The sequence below is a fragment of the Cetorhinus maximus genome, chromosome 2, assembly GCF_964194155.1.
Source record: "Cetorhinus maximus chromosome 2, sCetMax3.hap1.1, whole genome shotgun sequence".
NCBI classification, from domain to species: Eukaryota; Metazoa; Chordata; class Chondrichthyes; order Lamniformes; family Cetorhinidae; genus Cetorhinus; species Cetorhinus maximus.
The window spans coordinates 30,959,364-30,985,677 of NC_135880.1; the positions used below are offsets into that span (position 1 = coordinate 30,959,364).

A 26,314-nucleotide genomic window follows, 5' to 3' on the forward strand; every position below is an offset into this window, starting at 1 on the left:
TGATGCAGCTGGTGGGTGAATCAGTCAGAAACCCGAACAAAGGCCAATTATTTAAAGGGATCCCAGCAGTATGCACAGTGGCAGAACTCTGTGTTGTGGATATCAAATTTAAAGAAACAAAAGGAGGAGGAAATGTATTGGAATCCCCATCCAACTGGGAAATCTATGGAATATAAAATCCAAACCTATGGACATGTCTTGACCTCATGTTTTGAACCATAAAGTACCAAAGTCAATAGCACAGGGCTGGGCAGCAAGGGGTTAATTCCGACATTTAGTGAAAGACAGTGGCTCATCAAAAAGATTCGAACGTTGACTGATTGCTATGATGGGACAATGGTACCAGGGAATGCCATTACCTGCCAGTGGCTAATACAATTAAGAGACTGATTACCCTATACAATGGTACAAGAAACATGCCATCGATATAATACAATTAAGAAATTGTAATACAACTTAGGCCAGCATCATGGACAATGGTACTGGAGTCTGGTATTGCAACTATGATTGGTTCCTCTCGAGGAGAGGAATAGGGTCATTCGAACCTTCATCAACCCGGGAGCCAGATGCCGTTACTGTATTGCCTCAAAACAGCGGTATTGTTTAAACAATGTGAACTGTTCATATTCCCCTGGGATACATTTTCCATGGAAAAGCTGTATTGTTTTAACCAGCATGAGCTGATCATATTCACTTGCACTATGTGTGGAATAAACTAAGAGTGCTAACCACTGGACATTGGAACAGCAGGAACAACAGGAAAGATGTTTGATACGTCTGAGTTGAATCATTATAAATTAGAGCGTGGTTGCTACAGTCGGAAGAGTCAGGACCTTGACTCAGGGCCTACAATCAACAACCAACAGGCCAGCCATGCTGGGGATTGTAAGTGTTTTCAGCCAAATCATAGTGATTTTGGTCTGAGGGTTTTGTAAGGTTTTGGGACAAAAGCGTAGTGCTTTTTTGCCTCCATTCTGTAGGATTTAAACCGAGTCATAGTGACTTCATTTTGGGTTAACTGGGAACCGCGGTCGAATTGCAGAAGGGTTCAGCTGGGAATTGGGGCTTTAATTTCAGATAGTCGCAGAAGGTTTTGTACTGGGGACGGGTCGTTTTAATTTTGTGGTTTTCTGTATTATTTAACGAATCATAGAAGCATGTGTATTCGGGACATTGTTCAATAAAACATTAAATTTAAGACTCAGCCAAACCCAGGGCAGAATTTTGCCTTTGACGTGCGGGATCGGCAGGGACAGGCGGGGGCAGTTGGGAAGCCGACCGCTGCCTGTGATTGGCAGCATTCTGTGATTTTATGCGGGAGGGCCAATTAAGGCCCACCCAGCGTGATATGCGATATACTCTTGTCACATGAGCAGGGAGATGTTTTTAATTAAAAAATAAAATTTTTATTTTATTTCTATTTGCTTTTGGAAACCTCATCCCGCTGGTGGATGAGGTTTCCAAAAAAATGCAAGCCTTAGGTTGAACAGGCAGTGAAAAATTAAAGTCAATTGTTAACTTAGTGGCCTTAATAGGCCTTTTAATTGTCAGCGGGAGCAGTGCCAGCTCCGGTGCGTGCCCACCGACCAAACTATCGCACATTTCACACTTGCTGGGCCAGGCACATGCCCACCCGCCAAGCTAAAACTTCTGCCCCCTGTGTCTGTGCAAGTATTCGGCAGAAAATACATGCCTGATGGGGGTGCAAGTCCCAATTTGGCCCCTGCGGGGCGGCCGGATTTCTGATCCGCGAGCTGCCGACAGGTTGGGGTGGGGCAATCCGTCCCCCTATAAAATCCATCCCCATATTTGAGTCTAGACTGTGAGCATGTGCAGTCTAATTGAATTACAAGCCAAACATCATCCTTTCCTCAGTTAGCATCTTCACAAAGAGGCTGATTGCTCCCTTCAACTGGACCTTTGCTAACCACGGGTCAAATTATTTGCAAGACCGTGCACCTAAAAACTAGGGCAGCAGTGCAGCTGCTGCTGCATGCCTAAGATGCATGAAGCAGTGGGAATGTCTTTTGGCTTTTGGAGCTTTCAAGCCGCTGTTCAAAAGAAGCAGCCAGCAGGTTTCCAGGCCCAGGGTCTCTGCGGAGGCTTTATAAAGGCCTCTTTGTGGCCTCCCTCATTTTGTTATCCCCATGTCCCTTGCAATCCACAGGGCCAAACACCAATTTCTTTTGGCGCCCCTGTTCACCCAGTGTACCTGGAGAGAAAAAATCAATGGCAAGCCTAGTTAGGCCCTTCCACCTCATTTCCATGGCTGTCCTGAGGCTGCATCTGCCCCTCTTTTTTTTTACACTGATTTTGCACTTCGAAACACAGCTGAGGAAATTCAGCCCCATCAATCTTCTGACAGGGAGACTGGATAACAGTCAGGAGCAGGAACCTGACAGACTTTTCTCTTCTCAACATGTTGAGGCCAATGGAAAGGCCCTTCCCCTAACCTGGCTGAGATGTGATAATTTAGTCCACGCCTGGGATCTTTCTACCTCCATTGCTTTGCCATAAGTGGCTGACTCTTAACTGCCCTCTGAAATGGCCTAGCAAGCCACTCAATTCAAGGACAATTAGGGATGGGCAACAAATGCTGGCCTTGCCAGTGACGTCCACATCCCGTGAAAGAATAAAAGTAAAATCAGCTCAAATCCAAAGAAGTTCTTAACAGACATGTGTAACAGTAACAAATGTGATTCCCACATGCTCTGCCCAAAGGCAGGTCCTTGGTTCATTGTCTGCTGATGGTTCATCCTGAGCCATTTCCTTGGCAGTTTTTGCCATTGCCTTTCACTCTCTAGGGACCAGGCAAGGAGACAGGCCCTGAGTGCATCTCAGCCAGAAGAGAAATCAAACCCACACTGTTGATATTATTCTGAACCACGCACTAGACACCTAGCCACCTGATCTAACCAGCCCCCAGTGACTGCAAAAGCCTATGGAAATTCATTTCTCAAAATCATACAGTTCAAAATGCTCAGCATTTTTCTGAAACAGTTATTTAATGGACCCTTTTAATGGACAACACAATGAGTAGTACAAAATACACACATTTAAATAATGTCTTTAAATGTTCAGGTGCATTTGGTTAGGATTCTGAAGCTAAAGACTGGAATTAAAGGAATCCACTAAATAACCCCCATAGCAATAAATTCATCCAGAGGCTTGCACACAGAATCTAGGCTGACATTCCAATGCAGTACTGATGGAGTGCTGCACTCCTGGATCAGACATTAAAGCAAGACCCTGTCTGTCCTCTCAGGTGGATATAAAAGTCCCATGGCACTCTTTGAGGAAGAGCAGGGCAGTCATTCCTGGTGTCCTGGCCAATGTTTATTCCTTAACCAACATCATTAAAACAAACTATTTGGTCATTATCATGTTGCTGTTTGTGGGCGGCTTGCTGTGTTTTGCTTGGCTACAACATTTCCTAAAACAAAAGCAAAATACTGCGGATGCTGGACATCTGAAATAAAAACAGAAAATGCTGGCAAAACTCAGCAGGTCTGGCAGCATCTATGGAAAGAGAAACAGAGTCAACGTTTCGAGTCCAATATGACTCTTCTTCAGAACTAGAGAGAGGTAGAAATGTGATGGGTTTGGCTGTTGAAAAAGTGGTGAGGTGGAGCAAAATAGAAGGTCAGTGATTGGTTGGAACATGGAACACAAGACAAAGGGAGAGGTAATGATAGTATTGCTAAAGTTTTGGTCCAGAGTAGATGTTAATAGCAGAATAAAGATCAGCACTGTCTAAAATGTTATGAAACTATCATATTTTCCATAATAGTATTGTGGGATATTGTAAGGTAGGCTTATGGGTATGAGTGTGAATGGTTCTGTCTGTGTGACTGATTTAATTGAATTAGAGTCAGATAGACTGCAAGGTGGAAATGATCAAAAGGGTATTTGAAATGCTAATGAGTGAGCAAGGGCATAAGGGTCAGTAGATAAGGTGTGAATAAAATTTGCATTTGAAGATAAGTGGGGAGCTGTTTGATTTTCAAAGGGATGGTAGGATGTTTAACAAGATAAGCAAGGCCAAATAGTATATTTATTTTTCCCAAAAGTACTGACCATATTGGCAACATGAAAGATTTTTATATTATGGAAAATGTAACTTTCCAAAGACAGGTAGAACAATGGGATTTTACACATTAAAGAGAGAGAAACATATATAAACAAGGATGGAAGGTTTTGTGGGGGTCTGGCCATGTAACATCTTGAAAGATATACCGTGTAAAGCAGCCTTGGGGAAAAGCCTCTAGCCACTTTTGCAGAAGTCTGCTGTGTCCAGTAACTAAAGTTGTGTTAAAAGCCTTTAGAATTCCACTGGTGAGTGAGGGATGTGGTAACCTTGCTGGATTGCTTGTTTAAATTTAAAACTTATTTTGGACTGTTGTCTTAAAGGGGGTATGTAGTCGGGACTCAGGTTAATTTGGAATTTTGGGATTTGTTATAATATCAAATAACTAATCTTATCTATGTGTTTGAATTATTTTCTTTTGTTAATAAATGTTTTAATTTAATTTTTAAAATCACTAAAGGTATTAGTGGACTCACTACTTCTGAATTCAGTGTACAAATCTTCTCATAATAAATACAAATTGCAAAACTGTTGTGATAGTGCGGCCAAATTTCCCTTGTGGATTTGGTCTGCCTGGCACATATCACCTGTCATATCGTAACAAAACTGGGGGCTCATATGGGATTTTTGGAATTCCCTGACTGGTTTGGAGTTGGTGAATCTTAAGCCTATGAGTGCGAGAAGCACATTTAAATCAGGACTTGGAGTGAGGGATTTTAAAGTGATGAGACTGCAAATATGGCTTTATCCATTGCTAAGACTTTTCTGGGAGTAAAAGATGTAACTCTGATTGATTTACAAGAAGTAACTAAAGTTAAATTAACAGAATTGGTGGATAAGTTGCAATTAGATTTAACCGAAGGGGCAAAGAAATCAGACATAATTGAAGTAATAGCGCAGCATTTGAAATTGGAAGAGATACCTGAAGCTAGTGAGTCAGTTGAATTGGCTAAGATTCAGTTGCGAATGAAGAAACACGTGAGTTGGAGGCGAAAGAAATGGAACAGGAAAAAGAGAAAGCATTTCAAAGGGAAATGGAAATGAGAAAACTTGATCTTCAGGAGGAGAAATTAGCAGTGGAGGAAAGGGAGAAGGAAAGAGAAAGGGAATATCAGCTCAGAAAGCTGGAAGTTAAAAAAGAGATCTCAGAGGCTGAGGGAGGTTCTGAGGAGGAAATGACCACTTCCAATCTAAAACCCAGTGGGGAGATGTTTAAATTTCTGCAGGCACTTCTGAAGTTTGAGGAAAGGGATCTAGAGGTGTTCTTTATTTCATTTGAGAAGATAACTATGCAGGTGAAATGGCCACAAGAAATCTGGACATTGCTTTTACAGTCTAGGTTGGTAGGTAGAGCTCATAAGATATATGCATTGCTTTCAGAAGAGATATCGATGGATTATGAGGCAGTGAAAAAGGCTATTTTGAGTGCATTTGAGTTGGTTACTGGGGCACACAGGCAGAAATTTAGGAGTAAAAGGAAACAGCCTGGTCAAACTTATATTGAGTTTGAGAGAGTAAAACAAAGTAATTTTGACCGGTGGATATGGGTATTAAAGGTAGAAACAATTATATGCAGCTCTTAGAGAAATAATTCTTTTGGAATAATTTAAAGATTCAATCCCTTTGTTAGTGAGAGCTCATTTGGAGGAACAGAGGGTTAAAACGGCAAGGCAAGCAGCAGAGATAGCTGATGATTATGAGCTGGTCCATAGATCAAAACCTTTTCTTGTCAACCTTTGAAATCAGAGAAGGATAGAAAGTGGGAAGGTGAAAAGAAGGTAGTTAGTCAAGAAAGAGAAGGAGCAGTTGGAAATTCTCAGGAAGTTTCTCCTCAGACCAGAAAGGAAGGTGCTGAGGGTAGAAGTGACACTCGAAAACTGAGGTGTTTTCATTGTAATAAAGGTGCAAAGTTGGTCCAAAGTTGTTGAACTCAATGTTGAGTTCAGAAGGCTGCAAAGTGCCTTATCAGAAGATGAGGTGCTGTTACTCAGCTTGCATTGAGCTTCACTAGAAGATTGTAGCAAGCTGAGGGCAGAAATGTGAGCATTCCTCTACAAACTGCAGCAGGGGAATAGTAACTGTGGGAGTTAGAGAGAATACATCAGTTGACTTCTCCCTATTCACCTTTCGACAGCTCGATGGTAATTATCACATAGGTACAAATATTACAGTCCAGATAACTGTTACTGTCACTCACTGAAATTGTATGATTCCTCCCATGTGCTTTCAAAAATATTAAATATGCTTCATTTATTATTACACCATGATTATCAGAAAGTACCTGCTCTCAATGGCAGCTCGGAATTCCTGTTGGCTGATAACATTCCTTCCAAGTTTGTCAATTTTGCTGTAATTTACAAAGAACAAATTCAGTGAGATTGTCAAAGTCTTTTTTTACTTATCTTTTAGAACTATTACCATTCTTAAATATATCAAAGAATTATTTCTAATTATTATTATTATTATTTCAAAAATAATAAAGGTTTACGTTCTAACACACTTATCAGGTATGCTGGTTAATGGAAGATTTTCTGTTTGGCAATATGCAAATTGGAATTCGGGAAGAAATTTGAACAATTTCTTCATTTCAGAAAACTAGTGCAATCTTAAGCACAGCTTGCACTCAGACTGCTAATTGCGCCAGGCGTCAACCCTATCCCAATGTCTCTTTATTCTTTCGTGGGACGTGAGCATCACTGCCAAAGCCAGCATTTTGTTGCCCACCCCTAATTGCCCATGAACTGAGGCCATTTCAGAGGTCACTTCAGAATCAACCACATTGTTGTGGGTCTGGAGTCACGTGTAGGCCAGACTAGGCAAGGATGGCAGATTTCCTTCCCTAAAGGACATTAGTGAAACAGATGGGTTTTTACAACAATTGATTCATGGTCACCATGACTGAATTTAAATTCCAGCAGCTGCCATGGTGGACGAATGTCCCCAAAGCATTAGCCTGGGTCTCTGGCTGGCTAGTCCAGTGGCATATTGGTATTGTGACTGGACTAGTGATCTAGCCTACACATGACTCCAGGCCCACAACAATGTGGTTGACTCTTAAATGCCCTCTGAAATGGCCTAGCAAGCCACTCAGTTCACCACCTTCTCAAGGGCAACTAGGGATGGGCAATAAATGCTGGCCCAGCCAGCAAAGCCCACATTCCAATGAATGAATAATAATTTTTAAAAATTACCACTTTGCCACCATCTCCCACAAACGTATATCACCATTGAAACCATTGAAAGGTTATACACATGTGCATATTCTGGGTAGCAAGAATTTAATATATGAGACACGTTTGTAGTGCAGGAGACCTAATAGAAACATAAAAACATAGAAAATAGGAGCAGGAGTAGGCCATTCGGCCCTTCGAGCCTGCTCCGCCATTCATTATGATCATGGCTGATCATCCAACTCAATAGCCTGCTCCCGCTTTCTCCCCATATCCTTTGATCCCTTTCGCCCCAAGAGCTATATCTAACTCCTCCTTGAAAACATACAATGTTTTGGCCTCAACTACTTTCTGTGGCAGCGAATTCCACAGGCTCACCACTCTCTGGGTGAAGAAATTTCTCCTCATCTCAGTCCTAAATGGTCTACCCCATATCCTCAGACTGTGACCCCTGGTTCTGGACTCCCCCACCATCGGGAACATCCTTCCTGCATCTACCCTGTCTAGTCCTGTTAAAATTTTATAGGTTTCTATGAGATCCCCCCTCATTCTTCTGAACTCCAGCGAATATAATCCTAACCAACTCAATCTCTCCTCATAAGTCAGTCCCGCCATCCCAGGAATCAGCATGGTAAACCTTCACTGCACTCCCTCTATAGCAAGAACATCCTTCCTCAGATAAGGAGACCAAAACTGCACACAATTTTCCAAGTATGGTCTCACCAAGGCCCTGTATATTTGCAGCAAGACATCCCTGCTCCTGTACTCGAATCCTCTCGCTATGAAGGCCAACATACCATTTGCCTTCTTTAGGGCCTGCTGCACCTGCATGCTTAGCTTCAGCGACTGGTGTACAAGGACACCCAGGTCTCGTTCCACACTCCCCTCTCTCAATTTATAGCCATTCAGATAATAATCTGCCTTCCTGTTTTTGCTAGGTACCAAAGTGGATAACCTCACGTTTATCCACATTATACTGCATCTGCCATGCATTTGCCCACTCACTCAGCTTGTCCAAATCACACTGAAGCATCTCTGTATCCTCCTCACAGCTCACCCTCCCACCCAGCTTTGTGTCATCTGCAAATTTGGAGATATTACATTTAGCTCCCTCATCTAAATCATTAATATATATTGTGAATAGCTGGGGTCCCAGCACCGATCCCTGCGGTACCCCACTAATCACTGCCTGCCAAACAGAATATGGCCCATTTATTCCTACTCTTTGTTTCCTCTCTGCCAACCAGTTTCCCATCCATCTCAATACACTACCCCCAATCCAATGTGCTTTAATTTTTAATCAAAGGTTTTTGAAATTATGAAGGAAAACTAACAACTTTGATTCTGGCCACTTCTTCCTCATGCCACAGGGCTAACAGCTCAGGGACTGCCCGATGGGTCAGACTAAGTTTGTCACTCTGTGGCCAAGGTTCTCCATGTGAGGTGTCCAGGCTGTCAGAAAAGATGCTGACCAAAGTGAGATGCTGCACCACATATAGAGAAGAGGAGTTAATTGAGCCATCCTACCAGCAAAGAAATATCAGTCGAGGACTGGGAGCAGGCCTTCACACCTGGCTCCCACAATAGTGTGAGGTAAGGGCTGGGTGACGAACTTAAAAGAAATTGTTACTGAAGAAAAGGTAGCACAAATAAAGGACCACATCAGTAATATCATTGATCCGGAAGGTACTTTACTGCATTGTTAATGATTTGATTGAGGCAGTCCTTTATTTTAACAGGTTGATGGGAAATTACATTCCCCCTGTTAGAAAGGCTACTACTGATAGGAAAATGTGATTGAGAATACATTAGAAATATCTGGTAGAATGTAATACAGTGCTTCCGGCCCAAAATCAGATGGCTGTTGATTGAGGCCCTTGTCCAGAGCCAAGCTAAGTTCTGCCAGTTTTGGCCGATCTACGCTGTCAAACCCTTTAGTCATCTTAAACATTTCAATTAGACCACCCTTTAATCTTCTATACTCAAGGAAATACAATGTAACCTGGCTTCATAATGTAATCCTTTTAGACTCAGCGTCATTCTGGTGAATCTGCATGGCACCCCATTCAAGGCCAATATATTTTTCCTGAGGTGCAGCGTCCAGAAATGAGCGCAGAACTCCAGATAGGGTCTAACCAGAGATTTAACTAACTATAGTCCTTCCCACCTCAATGCCTAGAACGTGGTAAAGCAACAAGCAGGTTCGAAGTAAATGATGTGAGGGCTCTTTGTTTTCAATCATATCATTGCTCAGCAGCTGATAATTTAAAAAAACAAGCAAAAGAAAATGGAAAATGTAATCCACAGCTGTCAAAATAACCGTGGAGGTAGTGATTGTTTTAAATTAACAAGCCTATCATGGCTCGGTTTTATTTTTAGTAGAAATAGGTGACCCGGCCTCCATTATATCAACTCGCTCCCTCCCTTGGGTTTACTTTACAGTAATTTAAATGTGGCTGTTGCAATCCACCAGCATGAGAGACAAAGCAAACTCCTAGAATATTTTCTAGTGGCGGATGCATCGCAGGCATGAATAACGGATGAAAATTTGGGAAGGCAGTGAAATAATACTCCAAATATTGAAGTGTGAAGTTTAGGCAGAATATATTTTATCAACTGCATGTCAGTGCAGTGAAAATGATGTGGAGTCAGTGAACTGTTGCCTGGAAATGGTAAGAAATGCATCATCTTAAGCCTTACTTTTATAAAGCATTTCATGTAGGCGGAGATGGTGGTGTCACCGAACTTGTAATCTAGAGGCCTAGTCTAAGCCTCTGGGGACACGGGCTCAAATCCCACCACGGCAGCTAGTGAAATTTAAATTCAATTAATAAATCTGGAATTGAAAGCTAGGCCCAAATTTTCTGGTCCCGCCCGCCATGGGAATCATAGCAGCTGGGACGGATATTTTGACGGACCAGCAGAAGGTCCGTTGACTTTGGGCACTGCAGAACCGGAACATCCAGCCCCTAGTCTCAGTAATGGTGACCATGAAACTGTAATCAATTGTCGTAAAGACCCATCGGGCTCACCAATTTCCTTTAGGGAAGGAAATCTGCTGTCCTTACCTGGTCTGGCCTACATGTGACTCCAGACCCACAGCAATATGGTTGACTGATAACTGCCCTCAGTTTAAGGGCAATTAGATATGGGCAACAAATGCTGGCTTTGCCATCGATGCGTAGATCTCATGAAAGAAGAAAGAAAATGTATCTAATGTGTTGACGCACTGATCTGTACTTTCTTTGTGGAAACAAAGCTCCTTTAAAATCCACCTACTGCCTCCATTCCCTGCTCTAACCCGCCAGTAAATAGTTGTACAAAATCGTTCCGTCAACATTATCCAGTGGAAGCATGTTCAAAACCTCCACTTGCACTGGTAAAAGGGTTAAATTAGTTTTCAATGGAATGTAGAGCAGTTAGGTACTTACTGAAAGGTGGCTAAAAGTGCCAGGAAGTCTGACTGAAAGAGGCTTGTTAGTTTTGCTTCAATTGCAGTTACCGTGGAGCACAGGCTGACACTCCCTTCATAGTTGAATCTAGAAACAAAGTATGTACATTAATAAATTAGTAAAACTGCTTGTTCATCCCATTAAAAATGTTACATAAATGCGCGTGTGTGTGTGGGCATGTGTGTACAGGTGCATGTGTGTGAGCATGTGTGCAGGTGCATGTGTGTGCACATGTGTGTGTGTTTGTATGTGTGTGCGTGTATGCATGTGTGCGTCTGCAGGTGCATGTGTGTGTGCATGTGTGTGGGTGTGTGTGCATGTGTGCAGGTGCATGTGTGTGCACACACGTGTGTGTGCAAGTATGCATGCAGGTGTGTGTGTGCATGTGTTTGTGTATGTATGCGCATGTTCACCCTTGAATAATGGAGATTCATCAGGCATCAAATGGCCAATGGAATTTCCATTATAGCAGCCAGCCTTAACTGTATTCCTGATCCAGACACATCAGAGTATACGAGTATTTTCTAGGTTTCGTGTCATTCAAATATGAATTTTTCTACATATATGGAAGAAAAAACAAGGTTTCCATTTTCCACTGGGGCCAGTTTCTGAAATCTTTCCTGCGGAATTAGTGCTGGGATATCGTACTGCTATTTGGCAGGCCTTTCTTGCTCCTAGGTTTGGCACAGAGACACCAATATACTTGCTGAGAGTGATCTACTCCATACCCAAAGCTCACTATCCATAATATCCCAGAGTTGGTCAGTCATTCCAATACCAGAATATGATTGGAGCAACAATATAAGAGTCACTAATTTTAAAATGTCCATCATTGGCTGTAATGTGCTTTGGAATGTCCTGGGGTTGTTTAATGTAAGTTCTTCCTTTCTGGAAGAAAGACATTACAGTCAATGATGTACTTTTTGAATTATAATTGCTGTTGTAATGTAATTGCAGTCAAATTGTGCGCAAACAGCAATGAGGTAATGATTAGTAAATCTGTTTTTTAAATGATGTTGATTAGGGAATAAATATTGGCCAAGGGAGAGCTCCCTGCTCTTCTTCAAATAGTACCATGGCATCTTTTACACGCACCTAAAGATGAAAATGGGGCCTCGGTTTAATATCTTATCCGAAAGATGGCACCTCTGAGACTGCAGTACCCCCTCAGTGCTGAAGTGTAAGCCTATATTATTTGCTGAAACGGAACTTGAATCTTGTGACTCACTGAACCACTAAGCAAAACCTGCATATTTGTGCAGAAACACACCTCAGCTATACCTGGTAGAACCACCATGAGAAGCATTTTGATGCCAGCCAATGTTTGCTGAGGATCTATGGAGATTCCCATGCTGTGCTGGGAACTGAAAAGAGGGCTCTTACCTCCATCCTTAGATGGTTACTTTAACATTGCAGGTTCAAACAAACCCTACTTGGGTCTGAGCACATTATCTAGATGGATGCTTGAGTGCATTACTAAGAGGTACCTGTGGTGTTGGAAATATCACCTTTTAGATGAGATGTTAAATCAAGACTCCATTTACTTGCTAAGGTGAGTATAACATGCCCCATGGCACTATTCAAACATCCTTCCCTCAAGCAACAGCACAAAACACAGATGAACTGGAGATGAGTAGAGTGCCAGGTTATAAAGAAAGTGTCTCTTTGAAAGGCCAGGGAGTTAAATGAAGTTAAATGAACGTGTCTGAAATCATTAGTCAATTGGTCTAGTAAGGAGTTGGGGGTGGGAAGCGAGGGAAATGGGTTGAATATTGAGGTAACTTTTAGATGAAATACAGGTCTGGTAGTCTGTAGAAAATCCAAATATTTTTTTTTCAGTTGAAAAGCATATGAATTGTGAAATGTTTTGCATGATGATCATGTAAAAATTCAAAACTTGCAGTGAGAACATGGCAAGACACACCCCTTAGAAAGGTACTTACTTTCAACATTTGGATTTATTCATTCATGTACTTGATTCAGCTGGTAGCACTCTCATCTCTGAGGCAAATGATTGTAGATTTAAGTCTCAACGTGGACCTGAGACTCACTGCCAGTGCAAGATTGTCGGAGGTGCCATGTCTCGCGTGAGACTGAGTTCTTGCCTACCTGTTCGGGTAGATCCAATGATACTACTTAAAGGAGAGCTCCCCACGTTACCTGCCCAACCAAAAGAGTGATTACCTGGTCATTCATCTGTTTGTGGAATCTTGCTTTGTGCAAAATGGCCACTGCCAGTTCCTAGATATCAACAGTGACTTATACTTCGAAAGGGACCCACTGGTTGTTGAGTGCTTTGAGAAATTCTTAGGATGTGGTAAGATGATATATAAATATAAATGTAACTAGTTGGAGATATGCCACTCATCAGCAGGAGGGAATTAGTACCTACATTCCACAGCTTAAATCTCAAAGATTGTATGACTCCTTGTTCTCACAAGCCAAGGGTTTTCTTGCCAGTCAGCTTTTTTTGAAGTTGACTTTCTTTAGTTTTCTAAATTTAGAAGGGCGGAGAATTGTGATCTGGCAAAGTCAAACATACATTGTTAGGACAGAGAACCCACTAACTTGTGCTTCGGGTTGTTCAAAATTTTATGCGGAATTCCCTTCTCACTTCTGTCCTGGAAGTTTCTAAGGAAGTCAATGTATTTGATCCCAAATTTGCTGTTTTCGAGATTGCATCGCGCCAAAAAAAGGTTAAAATGTTCGTCTTTCAGGTGTAGGTCAAAGGTTGCCAGGACAGACAGAAAGTCCCTGTGTAATACCTGGTAATTCAAATAGAGGAAAATACATTGTCAATTTGTAGAAAAGATAGGGCTTAAAATAATTTTTAAACCGTTGAATTGTTAATGGTACAAAGTGGTAGTCGCACCTTTCAAATCTGCAATCTCTACCTCCTGCAAGGACAAGGAGAGCAAATGGGCAATAACACCACCACCTGGAAGTTCCCCTCCAAGCCACTCATCATCCTGGCTTGGAAATATATCGCCGTTCCTTCACTGTCACCGGATCAAAATCTTTGAACTCCCTGCCTAACAGCACTGGGGGTGTACCTACACCACATGGGCTGCAGCGGCTCAAGCAGGTGGCTCATCACCACCTTCTCAAGGGCAATTAGGGATGGGCAATAAATGCTGGCCTAGCCAGCGACGTCCACATCCCATGAAAGAATAAAAAAATGTATGCATTAACTTTCACTGGTTATACTGTACCTAATAGTTTGGCAACAGTACTCACCTTTAAGAAAGTAAAGCAAGTTCTGTCCATGGGTTCTTAAAGGTTCAACTCTTGTGACAGTTACAGAGCTGTCTGAGAGTTCACCTGCAACACAATTGTCAGCCTGAGGCTAGTAGTTTCAGCTCAAATTTCAGCCAGACATGTTTACACAAGCTGTAATAAAATTACACTACATGTCTCTTACCCAGAAGATGTGAGAAGGACTAGAGATATAATTAGGCGGCAGGTAGATAATTAGATAGAATTCAGATAAAAGCCACTCCAAATGTTTCTTACCTTGCCTGTTCCCTCTGGGTCATACTTTTCAAATTCTTCTTTCATGAGGTTATAACCTTCCCTGAACTTATCTTTTAGCCAGTTTTCAATATGAAGAGAAGCTTTCCTCTCATGTTCTGCTTTGGTCAGGGTCCTAGTCAGTCCTGGAAAGAACAGTAATGAACAGTTTAGAATAGCTACATCGCTCTTGTGGACACTCTCCAATTTTCTGGGTTTTATTTATATCATTCAGGCTGCTATGTCCTCTAGAGATTCATAACTTGTTCTCCTTTGGAACGTCTGACAAAACTGTCAAGTTCTGGGCTTCCTGCATGCGATTGTTAGCATGTGAGCTGTTTCCACCATTCAGATGAGTTTATCATTGGTGAAAATTACACCAGACCTGCTAATTATACGTTTCCAACAATTGGTTTAATTTATTTTGATAGTTTGAGCTCCCATCTCATTCAGTGGTTTCAGGATCTCCAAATGCACCATGAAAGCAGATGTGTTGGTGCTTGGGAGGTAAATGTTTAGGATTACATTCCATCTCCTGCAGTTCTACCTTAACACCTCTTCTTTGCAAACGTTTTAATAGCAACTTACATTTATATTCATATTGGAAAAAACACGGGCATTAGGGTATTTCTGCAGAAGGACAGATTCTACGTAGATTGTCAACATTACTCTAGAATCTCCTGCCACACCTTCTTTCTATCCTCAGTGAGAATAAATGAACTGGAATATAAAATGAACTGAACTGCCCTGTACTCTACCACTAGGCCATTCATATGAGTAATAGAGTCATTGAATCATAGAATCATTACGGCACTGAAGAAGGACATTTGGTCCATGAAGACACCCTGGCAGAGCAATCCAATCAGTCCCATTCCCCTACAAATTTATTTCCCTCAAGTGCCCACCCTATTTCCTTTTGAAATCATTCATTGTCTCCGCTTCCCCAATCTCATAGGCAGCGAGTTGCAGGTCATTAGCACTTGCTGCATAAAAAAAGATTGTTCTCACATTCCACTTGCGTCTCTTGCCCAAAGCATTAAATCTTTGCCCCCTAGTGCTTGTACCATCAGTTAATGGGGACAGCTTTTCTTTGTCTACGTTATCTAAACCTGTCATAGCCTTGGACACTTCTATAACATCTCCCCTCAATCTCCTTTGCGTCAAAGTGATCAGCCCCAGCTTCTCCAACCTAACCTTGTAGCTAAAATCCCCCATCCCAGGACCTATACTAGTCAATCTCCTGTGCATCCTCTCAAGGACCCTCACATCTTTCCTAAAGTGTGGTGACCAGAACTGGATGTAACACTCTAGTTGTAGCCTAATCAGAGGTTTGTACAGCTTCAGCAGAGGTCTTTTCATAATCAATAATGTAGTGTTGCATTCTGTAATAGTGACAAATTCAGTTCATTAGGTTTATCGCAGGTTCCTTTTGACATGCATCATATCCCACAAATCTAAATGAAAGAGTGGCAAATGAGCACAAGTCACATTCTGCCATTCTGCAACACGCTGTGGGGGTAATTTTAACCTAACCCACTTGACAAAAAGCTGATGGGGTCGGATCGGACACCATTTTTCCAATAGAAGACAGAAGTGGGGTGTTTCAGGTTGGGCAGCTTAGAATAAAATTAACACATGACTGTGAAGCTCCAATGTGCTATATCACACAATGTGCACATCACATGAACTTAGTGGATAGACCAGGCACTTCACAGAATTACAGAATTGTTGCAGGGCAAAAGAAGGGCATTCAGCCCATCGTGTCTGCACCATCTCTCCGAATGAGCAATTCACTTTGTGCCCTTCTGAATGCTTCAGTTGAAGCTGGCTACAGCACACTCTCAGGCACTGCGTTCCAGATCTTAACCACTCGCTGTGTGAAATGTTTTTTTTCTCATACCACTTTTGCTTCTTTCGCAAATTACTTTAAATCTGTGCCCTCTCATTCTTGATCCTTTCACAAGTGGGAAGAGTTTCGCTTTATCTACTCTGTCCAAACCCCTCATGATTTTGAACACCTCTATTAAATTCCCTCTCAGCCTTCTCTCCTCCAAGGAAAACAGTTCCAACTTCTCCAATCTATCTTCATAACTGAAGTTCCTCATCCCTGAAACCATTTTCGTGAATTTGTTCTGCACTTTCTTCAATGTATTCACATCCTTCCTCTAGTGCAGTGCCCAGAACTGGGCGCGATACTCCAGCTGAGACCACATTAGTGTCATATACAGGTTCAGCATAACCTCCTTGCTCTTGAACCCATGCCCCCATTAATAAAACCTAGGATACTGTATGCTTTATTAACTGCTCTCTCAACCTGTCCTGCCATCTTCAATGACTTATGGCCATATACACCCAGGTCCCTCTGCTCCTGCACTCCCTTTAGAATTGTGACCTTTATTTTATGTTAACTGTCCATGTTCTTCCTACTAAAATGAATCACTTCACATTCCTCCACATTGAACCTCATCTGCCACCTGTCTGCCCATTCCACTAACTTGTTTATGTCCTTTTGAAGTTCTACACTATCCTCCTCACAGTTCACAATATTCCAAGTTTTGTATCATCTGCAAATTTTGAAATAGTGCCCTGTACACCAAGGTTTAGGTCATTAATATATATCAGGAAGGGGGAGGGTCCCAATACTTACCCCTGGGGGAATTCCACTACAACCCTTGCTCCAGTCTGAAAAGCATCCATTAACCACTACCCTCTGTTTCCTGTCACTCAGCCAATTTCATATCCATGTTGCTACTGTCCCTTTTATTTCATGAGCTATAACTTTGCTGGCAAGACTGTTGTGTGGCACTGTGTCAAATGGCTTTTGCAAGTCCACATACACCACATCAGCAGCATTGTGCTCATCAACCCTCTCTGTTACCACTTCAAAAAGCTCCATCAAGTTATTTAAACACTATTTTCCTTTAACAAATCCATGCTGGCTTTCTTTAATTAACCCGCATTTGTCCATGTGACTACTAATTTTATCCTGAATTATTGATTCTAGAGGTTTCCCCACCACCGAAGTTGAACTGACTGACCTGTAGTTGCTGGGCTTATCTTTTTGCAACAAGAGTGTAACGTTTGCAATTCTCCAGTCCTCACTTACTTGCTGAGCTTTCTAAACTCATTTGATCAGATGGTTTTCGAGCAGACCCTTCACTGTTGTGTGCCATTCCATTCCTGAATTCATTTCCAAGTTTCCTCATTAGCACATCTCCTTTAATAACACCAAGACCATCAGTATCATATCTGTTGGAATGGAAAGTGACAGGGTGAAGGAATGGGATAACTATCTACGGTAAGATCATAGATTTAGTTCATAAGGTTATAAGAATTAGGACCAAGAATCACAGAATTTTAACAGTACAGAAGGAGGCAATTTGGCCCATCATGTCTGCACCAGCTCTCCGAATGAGCATTGTGACCTAATGCCATTGCCCTGCCTTTTCCCTGTATCCCTGCACATTGTTTCTATTAAAACAATCATCTAACATTCCCTCTTGAATGTCTCGATTGTGCCTCCACCACACTTCCAAGCAGTGCATTCCAGACCCGAACCACTCGGGTCATTTGGCCCATCGAGCCTGCTCCGCCATTCGATAAGATTATGGCTGCCCTGATTGTGGCCTTAACTCCACTTTCTTGCCAATGCCCCATAACCTTTGACTCCCTTGTCAATCAAAAATCTGTCTAGCGCAGCCTTAAATGTATTAAATAACCCAGCCTCCACTGCCCTCTGCGGAAGACAATTCCAAAGACTAACAACCCTCTGAGAGAAGAAATTCCTCCTCATTCCCATCTTAAATTGGAGATCCCTTATTTTTAAATGTCTCCTAATTCTAGATTCCATCCCCTCCCCCTCTGATGGGAAACATCCCCCCAGCATCTGCCCTGTCAAGCCACCTCAGAATCTTATATATTTCAATAAGATCACCCCTCATTCTTCTAAACTCCAATGTGTATAGGCCCAACCTGCTCAACCTTTCCTCATATGACAACCCCATCATCCCAGGAATCAGGCTAGTGGATCTTAACTGAACTGCTTCCAATACAAGTATATCCTTCCTTAATTGAGACCAAAACTGTACGCAAGTACTTTAGGTGAGGTCTCACCAATGCTCTGCGCATCCATCATCCTTGCAATAAAGGCACACAGATCCCTCTGTACTGCAGCATTCTGCAGTCTCTCTCCATTTAGATAATACTCTGCTTTTCTAATCTTTCTACCAGGAAGCAGATCTAACTAGCAGAGTTTTAAATGGGAACCGGTAGATGTAGTGTATTTGGATTTCCAGAAGGCATTTGATAAGGTGCCACATAAAAGGTTATTGCACAAGGTAAAAGCTCACGGTATTGGGGCTAATGTATTAGCATCGATTGAGGATTGGTTAACACACAGAAGACAGAGAGTCAGGATTAATGGGTCTTTTTCAGGTTGGAAAGATATAACTAGTGGAGTGCCACAAAGATCAGTCCTAAGGCCTCAATTATTTACTGACTATATTAATGACTTGGAGGAGGGGGCAGAGTGTAATATTTCCAAATCTGCTGACAATACAAAAATAGGTGGGGGGGGGTATGTAGTGATGAGGACATAAGGATATGGAAAGGTTGAGTGGGTGGGCAAAAACTTGGCAGATAGGAGTTTAATGTAGGAAAGTGTGAGGTCATGCACTTTGGTCGGAAAAATCAAAAGGCAGACTATTATTTAAATGGAGAGAGACTCCAAAAAGGTGAAGCACAGAGAAATCTGGGTGTTCTTGTGCATGAAACTCAAAAGGTTAGGATGCAGGTGCAGCTAGTAGTTAAGAAGGCAAATGGAATTTTGGCCTGTATAGCTAGGGGGTTGGAGTTTAAAAATAGGAAAGTCTTGTTACAACTATACAACGTGTTGGTATGGCCGCACCTGGAGTACTGTGTACAGTTTTGGTCCCTGTATTTAAGAAAGGATATGCTGGCATTGGAGGCAGCTCAAAAGAGATTCACTAGGCTGATTCCTGGGATGAAAGGGTTGACTTATCAAGAACGGCTAAACAGGTTAGGCCTTTATTCATTCGGGTTTAGAAGAATGAGGGGTGATCTGATTGAAATGTACAAGATTCTGAGGGGGCTTGACAGAGTAGATGTTGAGTAGATGTTTCCACTAGTGCGGGAATCTTGAACTAGGGGACGTAGTTACAGAATAAAGAGACACTCACTTAAAACTGAGATGCAAAGGAATTTCTTCTCTCAAAGGGTAGTGAATGTCTGGAATTCTCTACATAGAAACATAGAAACTAGGAGCAGGAGTAGGCCATTCGGCCCTTCGAGCCTGCTCCGCTATTCTTTATGATCATGGCCGGTCATCCAACTCAATAGCCTGCTCCCGCTTTCTCCCCATATCCTTTGATCCCTTTCGCCCCAAGACCGATATCTAACACCTCCTTGAAAACATACAATATTTTGATCTCAACTACTTTCTGTGGTAACGAATTCCACAGGCTCACCACTCTCTGGGTGAAGAAATTTCTCCTCATCTCAGTCCTAAATGGTCTACCCCATATCCTCACACTGTGACCCCTAGTTCTGGACTGCCCCACTATCGAGAACATCCTTCCTGCATCTACCCTGTCTAGTCCTGTTATAATTTTATAGGTTTCTATGAGATTCTCCCTCATTCTTCTGAACTCCAGCGAATATAATCCTAACCAACTCAATCTCTCCTCATATGTCAGTTCCGCCATCCCAGGAATCAGTCGGGTAAACCTTCGCTGCACTCCCTCTATAACAAGTACATCCTTCCTCAGATAAGGCGACCAAAACTGCACACAATATTCCAGGTGTGGTCTCACCAAGGCCCTGCACAATTGCAGCAAAACATCCCTGTTCCTGTACACGAATCCTCTGGCTATGAAGGCCAACATGCCATTTGCCTTCTTTACCGCCTGCTGTGCCTACATGCTTACCTTCAGCGACTGGTGTACCAGGATACCCAGGTCTCGTTGCACATTCTCCTCTCTCAATTTATAGCCATTCAGATAATCTGCCTTCCTGTTTTTGCTAGGTAACAAAGTGGATAACCTCACATTTATCCACATTATATTGCCTCTGCCATGCATTTGCCCACTCACTCAGCTTGTCCAAATCACACTGAAGCATCTCTGCATCCTCCTCACAGCTCACCCTCCCACCCAGCTTTGTGTCATCTGCAAATTTGGAGATATTACATTTAGCCCCCTCATCTAAATCATTAATATATATTGTATATAGCTGGGGTCCCAGCACCGATCCCTGCGGTACCCCACCAGTCACTGAAGTCCCGTTTATTCCTACTCTTTGTTTCCTATCTGCCAACCAGTTTTCTATCCATCTCAATACACAACCCCCAATCCCATGCGCTTAATTTTAAACGCCAATCTCTTATGTGGGGCTTTGTCAAAAGCCTTCTGAAAGTCCAAATAAACCACATCCACTGGCTCTCGCTCATCAACTCTACTAGTTACATCCTCGAAAAATTCCAGTAGGTTTGTCAAGCATGATTTCCCTTTCATAAATCCATGCTGACTCTGTCCGATTCTGCCTCTGTTTTCCATGTGCTCAGCTATTAAATCTTTTATAATGGACTCTAGAATTTTCCCCACTACCGACATCAGGCTGACTGGTCTATAATTCCCTGTTTTCTCTCTGCCTCCCTTTTTAAATAGTGGGGTTACATTAGCTACCCTCCAATCTGTAGGAACTGTTCCAGAGTCTATAGAATCTCATAAGATGACCACTAATGCATCCACTATTTCTAGGGCCACTTCCTTAAGTACTCTGGGATGTAGATTATCAGGCCTTCAATCCCATCGATTTCTCCAACACCATTTCCCTACTAATACTGATTTCTTTCAGTTCCTCCCTCTCACTAAACCCTGTGTTCCCCAACATTTCTGTTATGTTATTAGTGTCCTCCTTTGTGAAGACAGAACCAAAGGATGTATTTAGTGGTCAGCCATTTCTTTGTTCCCCATTATAAATTCCCCTGTTTCTGACTGTAAGGGACCTACATTAGTCTTCACCAATCTTTTTCTCTTCACATACCTATAGAAACCTTTACAGTCAGTTTTTATATTCCCTGCAAGCTTATTCTCGTACTCTATTTTCCCCTTCTTAATCAATCCCTCGATCCTCCTTTGCTGAATTCTAAACTGCTCCCAATCCTCAGGTCTGTTGTTTCTTCTGGCTAATTTGTATGCTCTTCCTTGCATCTAATATTATCTCTAATTTCCCTTGTAAGCCATGGTTTGGCCACCTTTCCTGTTTTACCTCGGAGAGTTGTGGAAACTAGATCACTGGAAGTATTTAACAAGGAGATAGATTTTTGAAATATCGGGGAGTTGAGGGCTATGAGGAGCTGGCATGAAAGAGGAGTTGAGGCCTGGGGCAGATCAGCCATAATCTTATTGAATGGCGGTGCAGGCTTGAAGGGCCGAATGGCCTACTCCTGTTCCTATTTCTTATGCCAAAGTGGACAACCTCTCATTTCTAAAAGAGCTCGAGAGGAGAGCAGCTTCAGGGTTCAAAAGAGCTGGGCCAGTCTGTGACTCTAACCAACTGCATGCTGAGAAAAAGTAGTGTGATGTCACAGGGAAACAGGTAAATGATTGGTTGGTGAGTATTTTTCTCATCTATCTTCCAAAACTCAGGTAACTCATTAGCAATTGTAAGGTTTTATTAGTAGCAGTAAGGTTTACTAGGGGTAGTACAACTTAATAGCAGCAGGGTTAGTAATTATAAATTAATTAAGACAAGTAAATTAATGAACACACTATAGGAAAACAGGGCAGGTGATGTGTTGTGGCTGCAGGATGTGGGAGCCAGTGGACGCTAATGTGATCCAAGCTAACCACATCTCCAGTAAGTGTCTATGGCCTGAGGAGGTTTGACTCAGAGTCATTGAGCTGAAGGCTGAGCTGCAGACACTGCAATGCATCAGGTAAGGGGAAAGTTACCTGGACACTTTGTTCCAGAAGGCAGTCACACTGATTTGGTCAGTGGTCAGGGACAGGAGGGTGTGATTGCAAGTGAGGCAGGTATGGGGATTGAGAAGATAAAAGTAGAGGATCCTTAGCCCTCGCAATTTTCAAACAGATTTGAGGTTCTTAAAGATTGTATGGATGAGAGCAAGATGGATGAGCATGCTGACCATGGCACCATGGTACAGGAAGCCATTCAAGTTGGGGGTAGTAAATAGGAATGTAATGGTTACAGGAGATAGTATAGTCAGGTTAGACACAGTTCTCTGCAGCCAAGAGCAAGAGTCCAGAAGGCTGTGTTGCCTGCCCGGTGCCAATGTTCAAGACATCTGCTTGGGGTTGGAGAGGAACTTGCAGTGAGAGGAGGAGGTTCCAGCTGTCGTGGTCCATGTGAGTACCAACAACATATATAGGAATAGGAAAGAGGTTCTGCATAGGGAGTATGAGCAGCTCGGGGCTAAATTAAAAAGCAGAACCCCAAAGATAATAATCACTGGACTATTACCTGAGCCATGAGCAAACTGGCGTAGGGTAAATAAGCTTAGAGAGTTAAATGCGTGGCTCAAAGACTGGTGTGGGAGAAATGGGTTTTGATTCATGGGGCACTGGCACCAGTACTGGGGAAAGTGGGAGCTGTACTGTTGGGACGGTCTTTGCCTGAACCATGCTGGGACCAGTTTTCTGGCAAGTCATATAACTAGAGTGGTAGGGCTGGTAGAGTTTAAACTAAGTTGTGGTAGTGTGGGATTAATTGATAGGAGAAATGGTAAATCAAAGGAAACAATGAGATAATGGAGCAGGGGAACAATTTGAGCAATGATTACCAGAGTGTGGCAGGAAGGGACTGAGTATGCAAACTTAAGAGAGCACCAGCAGATAAGGCCAGGGAGTGCAAAAATGGTAAAAAGACAGAGTTAAAGGCTCTGTATCTGAATACACGCAGCATTTGTAACAAAATGGATGAATCTTTAGCAAAGGTAGAAATAAATATGTATAACCTGATAGTCATTATAGAGACATAGTTACAAGGTGACCAAGGCTGGGACCTGAATATTAAAGGGTATTTGACATTTCAAAAAGACCGGAAACTAGGAAAAGCTGGTGGGGTAGCTTTGTTAATTAAGGATGTCATTAGTATAATAGTGAGAGATGACCTTAGCTCAAAACAGCAAGATGTAGAATCAGTTTGGGTAGAGATATGAGATAGAAATTTTAAGAGGTCATTTGTGGAAGTAGTTTATATGCCCCCTAAGAGTAGTTACACTGTAGGACCGAGCATACAGGAATAAATAAATGGGATGTGTGAGAAAGGTACCGCAATAATCATGGGTGACTTTAGCCTACATGTAGTTTGAGTGAATCAGATTGAAAAAAGTAGCCTGGAAAATGAGTTCATAGAGTGTATTTGGGACAATTTCTTAGAGCAGTACATTCTAGAGCCAACCAGAGAGCAGGCTATTTGGATCTGGCAATGAGCGATGAAACATTAACCTCATGGTAAATGAGCCTCTAGGTGACAGCAATCATAATATGATAGAATTTCACGCTCAGTCGAAGGGATGAAATGTGGGTCTAATGTCAGTATTTTAAACCTAAATAAAGATAATTATAAGGGTATGAAGGCAGAGGTAGCTAAAGTGAACTGGGAAACTAGGTTAAAAGGTGGGACAGTAGAGATGCAGCGGCAGACTTTTAAGGAGATACTTAATAACTCTCAGCAAAGATTCATCCCAGTGAGGAAGAAAAACTCTTTGAGAAGGATTCATTTTCTATGGCTACATAAGGAAGTTAAGGATAGCAGCAAATTGAAAGAAATGCTGAAAAAATCTACAAAGAATAGTGGTAGGTCAGAAAGTTGGACAGATTTTAAGAACCTGCAAAGAATGACCAAAAATATAAAGAGGGAGAAAGTAAAGTATGAGAGAATTTTAGCTAGTAATATAAAATCAGATTGTAAGAGTTTCTATAAGTATTTAAATAGGAAAAGAGTAACTAAAGTGAAAGTTGGTCCTCTGGAGAGTGAGTTTTGAGAATTGACAATGGAAAAGAGAGAAATGGCAGAGGTGTTGAACAGGTATTTTGTGTCTTACTGTCTTCACTGCAGAAGACTTAGAAACGTCCCAAAAATACTTTAAAATCATGAGGTGAAATGGAAGGAGGAACATAAAACAATCACCATCAATAGGGAAAAGGTACTGAGAAAACTATTAGACCCAAAGGCTGACAAATCCCAGGACCTGATGGCCTGCATCCTATGATCGTAAATAAAGTGGCTGCAGAGATAGGACAGGCACTGATTATACTTTTCCAAAATTCCTTAGATTCTGGAAGAGTCCCGCCACTTTGCAAAATAGCAAAGCTAACATATTTAGTCAAGAAAGGAGGCAGACATAAAAAAAACAGGAAGCTATTGGCCAGTTAGCCTAATATCTGTCATAGGAAAATTGCTAGAATCCATTATTAATGCAGTTATAGCAGGATACTTTGAAAATCATAATGAGATCAGGCAGAGTCAACATGGTTTTGTAAAAGGGAAACCGTGTTTAACTAATTCAATAGAGTTCTTTGGGGAAGAAACAAGCAAAGTGTATAAAGGGGAACCTGTAGATGTGGTGCACTTGGATTTCCAGGTGCCACATCAAAGGTTACTATACAAAATAAGAGCTCATGGTGTATGGGGTAACATATCAGCATGGATAAAGGATTGGTTAGCTAACAGGAATCAGGAAGTAGGAATAAATGGGTATTTTTCAGTTGGCAAGTTGCAAGTGAGTGCCATGGAATCAATGTTGGGGTGTCAACTATTTACAATGTATATCAATGACTTGGATGAAGGGATCGAATGTGTGGTAGTTAAATTTGAAGATAACATCAAGATAGGTAGGAAAGTAAGTTGTCAAGGAGAGGTAATGAGTCTACAAGGGGATATAGATAGGTTAAGTGAGTGGGCAAAAATTTGGCAGATGGAGTATAATGTGGGAAAATGTGAACTTGTCCATTTCGACAGGAAGAATAGAAAAGCAGTATACTATTTAAATGGAGTGAGACTGCAGAACTCTGTGGTGTAGAGGGATCTGGGTGTCCTGGTACATGTTGATTAGGAACGCAGATGGAATGTTGGCATTTATTGCAAGGGGAATGTAATATAAAAGTAGGGAAGTTTTACTCCAGCTGTGCAGAGCCGTGGTGAGATAGTGTACCTCAGTGTACAGTTTCGGTCTCCTTATTTGAAAAAGGATATAATTGTGTTAGAAGCAGTTCAGAGAAGGTTCACTTGACTCATGGGATGAAGGGCTTATTTTATGAAGAAAGGCTGAACAGGTTGGCCTTTACCCATTGGAGTTTAGAAGAATGAGAGGTGATCTTATTGAAACACATAAGATCCTGAGGAGAGTTGATAGGGTGGATACTGGGAGGATGCTTCCCCTCGTTGGGGAGACTAGCTCTAGGGAACACAGCTTAAAAATAAGAGTCTCTCTTTTAAGATGGAGATGAGGAGAATTTTTTTCTCTCAGAGGGTCATTAGTCTGTGGAATTCTCTTCCCCAGAAAGCAGTGGAGGCTGGGTCATTGAATTTATTCAAGGCTGTTAGATAGATTTTTGGTAGGCAAGGGTTATGGCGGCGGGGGGGCAGACAGAAAATTTGAAACCACAATCAGATCAGCCATGATCATATCGAATGGCAGAACAGGCTCGAAGGGCCGAATGGCATTTTCCTGCTTTTAAGTTCTATGTTCCTAAGTTGCATCATTGTTTAAAATGGGCTTTTTCTATAGGGTTCAAGACAATTTAGAGGAGTTACAGAATGCCACTGTGAGAGAGAAGAGACTCAAGACTCCAAAAATCTGTAATCCTTCTGGTGTATTCCTACTATAACGTCTTTTGGAATGCAATGCGGGGGAGGCTACAAATTTGAACATGATCCAGATCCACCAGATTACAACCTTGACTGGAATTTGCAGGATGTCCTGTTGGGGATGGAGCCTCCAACCACCCCACACAAGATGTTTCGTATAAAAGGGAGCAGTGCCTGGGTGGGTGTCTCTCCAGGTTGGCAGTTGCTGCTTTCTAGGTCCTTAGATGGTACAGGTATTGCAT

At 42.0% G+C, this 26,314-nt stretch overlaps 1 protein-coding gene across 2 annotated transcripts in view; it reads right to left on the reverse strand.

The window, feature by feature from the left end:
• The window catches only part of LOC144693001 (EF-hand calcium-binding domain-containing protein 6), a 119,932-nt gene that overhangs the window by 32,238 nt on the left and 61,380 nt on the right, over nt 1-26,314 (reverse strand). For both annotated transcript variants that reach the window (XM_078562255.1, XM_078562245.1), the window contains 5 exons: nt 17,326-17,468; nt 14,223-14,365; nt 13,278-13,474; nt 10,689-10,796; nt 6,369-6,434 (listed from right to left, as the gene is read on the reverse strand). In XM_078562255.1, the coding sequence (XP_078418381.1) occupies nt 6,369-6,434; nt 10,689-10,796; nt 13,278-13,474; nt 14,223-14,365; nt 17,326-17,468 (657 nt within the window). The remainder of the gene's footprint in view (nt 1-6,368; nt 6,435-10,688; nt 10,797-13,277; nt 13,475-14,222; nt 14,366-17,325; nt 17,469-26,314) is intronic.